The sequence below is a fragment of the Eulemur rufifrons genome, chromosome 8 (assembly GCF_041146395.1).
Source record: "Eulemur rufifrons isolate Redbay chromosome 8, OSU_ERuf_1, whole genome shotgun sequence".
In the NCBI taxonomy this organism is placed as follows: domain Eukaryota; kingdom Metazoa; phylum Chordata; class Mammalia; order Primates; family Lemuridae; genus Eulemur; species Eulemur rufifrons.
Window position 1 is genome coordinate 117,334,283 of NC_090990.1, and position 4,855 is coordinate 117,339,137.

The following is a 4,855-nucleotide window of genomic DNA, read 5'->3' on the forward strand; positions in this document are numbered from 1 at the left end:
TTGTTTTTTTTTACTTACTAGTTTATGTTATGAATGTATCTATTTGAAGGCAGAAACTGTGTTGTATTGGTTTGTATCCTAAATGCTTATCACAATGACTTTTACACTGTATACTCAATACAATGTCCATTGGTCCAGTGAATTATGAAAATACTTGGAAAATTTCACAGTGCTAAATAAATGTAAGCTGTTCGAGGGAAGCAGGCAGAAGTTTACCATGTTTCCCTCTTTGGGCCTGGTAGTTCCTGTCGGTGGCCCTAATGGCCCCAAGCAATCAGTATCAGTCCATAGAGACAGATGGGACAGTGCTGGGATGTTGATACATCTTACACTTTCATCCTTCTGGAAGTGTCCTCACTCCAAAGATCTTGGGTATCCTTTAGCTCGTCTGTGTCCAGTGTCATACATTGCTCCTGACGTACAGCCATGCTGATACTGTTGAACAATACCTGTAAAAATATCAAAATGCTGAATATTTTATTCTGTAGCACATTTTATATGCACCCAAATGGTCCAGGTTTGCATAACTCTTCCATAATTACAACCCTGAGGAGTTATTATGTATCAGACACTACATAGTCACATGTATTAACTTATTATATTCTCACATTTCTATAAAGTAGGTACTATTGTTATCTCCATTTTACACATGAGAGCTTTGGAAAAAAAGAGGTTAAGTATTTTGCCCAAGGTCATAGTTGAAAGAGTGGTAAAGCCTAGATTCCTGTATGGGCTGTTTGGCTCCAAAGTCCACCCTCTTAACCATGATGCTATGCTAGCTCTTGACTATTTGGTTAAGTAGCTACATTTTTTTTGACAATTCATTTTTCTTTTGGGCAAGAGTAACAAAAATTTTGAAGCTTAGTTTGCTTAATTACAAAATATCTACCTTTTACTTCTACGGTTTCCCAAGTTTCCATTGAGGTTCTTTTGTGTGCTTATATTGGCAATGAGAACTCTATAGTACTCATATTTATAAAATATATAAAAAATAGAATTTGGAAGAATGTTTTCATTTGCCCATACAGTAAAGGGATTGTTATAGAGAGTTCTTAAAAAACCAAACAAAACCACCAGAAATCTACTTAAAATTGTACACGAAAACTCAAAATAAATGTTTCATTTAAAATATAGATGACCCTAAAATAAGGAGCTATTTTTTTTTTGTCTCTAGCTTAAACCAAGTCTAGCTTGCTATGACTGTAGCGTTTATATAACTATCCTGACAACAAAATGGTAACATAACTGTACTGCTTGCTGCTCAATCATCTTATGAAGCTAATTTTATACATGTATGTCTTCCTTCATAATGAAATATTTCATGTTAACACCAAATTTTAGCAAATTAGTTATAATACTTAAATACTTTAATATGCAATGAATAAAAGGGCAAAAAATCTTAGTTACAATAAATAAAATATTAGAGTGCTTCAAAACGCGTTTTTCACACCTATTTTCTACTGGCATACAAAAGCTACTGGTAGGTAACAACCATACATTAAGCATAGTTTGAACTGTCCTGAAGTTATATTCTGAAGGGGTTGTAACCCTTTTCTTAAGAACTGATAATATTAAAAAGGCAAAAGCATTAAAACTTATAGATAATACACAAGACTTCATCTATAAAAAGTGAGAATGCCAATGTTTTATTTGCTACAGGGATAAGGAGGGAAACATCAGTGAAATAAATTTGATAACATGACTCACACTTCATTACAAGTGATTTTCCTAAATTCACAACTTTCACATTTGGCTGAGCTAAAAAGAAAAAAAAAAACAAACTAAAAAAGGAACTTTCACTACTTGTAAGTAGGCCAAGTCACATGATCCCTATAAATTGAGTTTAAATGAGAATGAGAGCACTTTTCTAGCTGAGAAAATATTTTCCTTAATTAAGTGAGCTTAAATAGTTTACCCATGGGATGAATAAGCCCTTGGGATAGGTTCAGAAACCTCTTTTGCCAGCCTGTTTCATAGGAATTACGAATATTTACTATGGAACATACATGAAACATTTTCTTGGTGGTCTTAATAGTAAAGGTAAGAATTTTAAAGATCATACTACTTTGCTGTCTTTCAGGTCTTTTTCTCCTAAATGTACCACCTGCATTTCTTAGATATGTTATACAATTATATAAAGTCCATTTTACTTAATGGATTAATGTGTTCACTCAACTTTAGCACCCTATGAAAGTGGTAAGAATAATGAGAACAGGGCTATTTAAACTGCTTCCTCATCTCCTCCCCTTCATTATCAGTACAGAAATTTATTTAGAAAACGATGAGGAAGAAGTATCATAACCTAGAGGCACCCAGGGACAGAGAATTCAGAGACTGAGAAACCATGGCTCAGGAGAGATATAAGTCATATTGGAAATGTATGGAATCTAAATGAACTCTTTTACCCTTTTCCGCAGCTTCATATTTAGAAAAGGTGTGAGGTGTCAGGAATGTGCATGGACCCTTCATCAACTGACATTTTCATTCGTGTTTATTTTTCCCAGAAAACAAAAGAAATGGAAATACAAGTGCTTGGTACTACATGCTTCTGAGGCTTAAAAGCCCATTAATAAGCACGCTGTATCCGTCGTTGAGGGGGATAACTTTTCAAAATAAACATCGCCAGAAGAATCTCCTCAAACAGACCCTGAAATCGCTCTCCCTCCCCAGCCACGAGGGAAAAGGGAGACAGCGATATCACCCCCTACTTGCATGTGGGATCTCCCTTTCTCCTCCAACCTCCCTACCCTCTCCCACGCAGGTCAGGCTGCCTTGGGAGGTAGCTGGGAGAAAAGGCAAAACTCAGTCTTCCATGGCAAAGTCTTTGGTCTTTTCCTCCTGGTCCCCCACTTTGTAGCGCAGCAGCACGCGCAGGCGACGGGGGTTGTCCCGGGAGGGCAGCAGCGTGATCTCTCCTGAAACGTCCGTGTCTTGCTCCACTTGTATGGGCTCGTTCAGGTAGAGGAGCGCCTGCTTCCAGTGCGTGGCCGGATGAAAAGGTGAGGTGGACAGCACCAGGGGTTTCTCTGAGTCCCCTCCAGGGAAGGTCACCTGGAACCAGATGGCAAAGCCGTGCATGGGCGCCGAGCCATAGCAGCTGCAGCGGAAGCGCCCGCCCACCCCAGCCAGGAGCTCCTGCTCCAAGCCGGCACGAGCCAGCTCGAGCTGGGCAAAGCGCTGAGGCCGGGCCAGCACATCCTCGCCGGACAGGCCCTGCACCACGATCTCCGAGTGGCCCATAAGGCAGCGCGTAGCGAAGCTCTCCAGGCAGCTCATGTCCACACCGTAGTGCTGCTTCACCTGGCTCCAGAAGCCGAGGCGCCACTCCAGCATCTGGTCGCTGATGGGGGCTACGAAGAGCTCGGCGGAAGCTGGCAGAAGGAGACCGCCCTCCTTCAGCCACTTGGTCCGCGCGTGGAGCACGGAGCTCAGCATGGACTCGTGCAGGAGTCCGTAGCCCATCCACTCGCTCACGATGGCATCCACCTGCTCTGGCAACTCCACTGTCTCCACTGGCCCGGGCAGGACGTGCACCCGGTCTTCCAGCCCATTGAGCCGCACCACCTCCCGGGCCTGTTGCCAGATGGCGCTGGCCTCCACCGCGTACACGCGCCGGGCCCCGGCCTGGGCACAGAAGATGCTTAGAATGCCGGTGCCCGCGCCCACATCCAGCACGGTCTTGCCCCGCAGTGCCGCCCAGTTCCGCAGGATACCTAGGCGGTAGGCATCGGTGCGGACCCGGTCCGCGATCATCTCCTCGTGGACCGAAACGTCCGAGTAGCACTCGTAGTACAGCTGGTCCCGCTCCCGCTTAGTCCTCCTGGGTCGCTGCAGGGCCGCCTCCCGCTCCCCGCCATCTTCCTCCTCACTTCCCTCCCCTCCTTCGCCGCCGCCCCGCGACTCAACCTTTCTTTTCTTGGGCTGCGACATCTTGGCCGCTGCGGCCGGCTCCCGGCAGGCGTTGCGCGGCGCGGCGCGGGCTCTAGGAAACGGGGGCTTCTGGGACTTGTAGTGCGCGCTGGCCTTCCGCACTTCCTGCGTGGTCGCTGCGGGGTCTCCCAGCCCGACCCAACTCTCACTCTGCTCCTTTGGTGTCCTGGTATCCCTTTTCCCTCCGCTCCTCTACTCCCACCTTCCTTAATCTCCTCAAATCCCTTTTGCTTTCACTCCCTTCCTGAAGTGGACAGGCCCACTCAAGGCTAAAAATCCACTTTTGTCTTGTCTGCTGAACTCACCGGTTTTATGCCACTGCGTTATCATGACTGCCTTACCTGGATGGTGCTCTCCAGACGTGGCGACTTAGAAATTGCACTGTGCATTTCTGTTTTCTGTATTTAATGGCGTTAGGGTACAAAGAAGATGTAAATGAAACAAAATAATAACCTAACAATGCGAAACCTTGGTTCTGATTGCAATGTGACTGTTAATTTTTGTTTTTGTTTTTGTTTGAGACAGGGTCTGGCTTAGTTGCCCAGGTTGGAGTGTATTGGTGCGGTCATAGCTCACTGCTGGTGAGCTCAAACTCCTGGTCTTAAGCGATCTTCCTGTCTAGGCCTCACAAAGTTCTGGGACTTCAAAGTGTGAGCCATCACGCATGGCTAATGTGACCATTAATTAATTGGATGATTTAGGACAAATAATAGAACTTCCTTGGCCTTCAATTACCCATTCACTGACCAGCAACAAGGAATCTTCATTGCAGTCAGGGAAGAATCTATGTTTTTGGCATTTCTCATTTCTATGTCAGGAGAATAGTTAGTTGGTTCTAGGTCCTGCTCTGATAATTCTGTGGCTCTTCAAAAAGTTAAGTCCTGGAAGGGTGTAGAATAAAGAGTGGTTAAAAAGCAACAGTGGT

General features: G+C 44.7%; 1 protein-coding gene across 1 annotated transcript; it reads right to left on the reverse strand.

The window, feature by feature from the left end:
• Nucleotides 1-1,354: 1,354 nt before the first annotated feature.
• On the reverse strand, nt 1,355-3,970 carry PRMT6 (protein arginine methyltransferase 6). The gene has a single exon (XM_069479085.1). It carries the CDS (start codon nt 3,928-3,930, stop codon nt 2,803-2,805), a length of 1,128 nt encoding a protein of 375 aa, XP_069335186.1. The 5' UTR covers nt 3,931-3,970; the 3' UTR covers nt 1,355-2,802.
• Nucleotides 3,971-4,855: the final 885 nt, after the last annotated feature.

What these genes read in the sequence shown, in the direction of transcription:
- PRMT6 (XM_069479085.1), bottom strand. Translation starts at nt 3,930, where the DNA reads ATGTCGCAGCCCAAGAAAAGAAAGGTTGAGTCGCGGGGCGGCGGCGAA.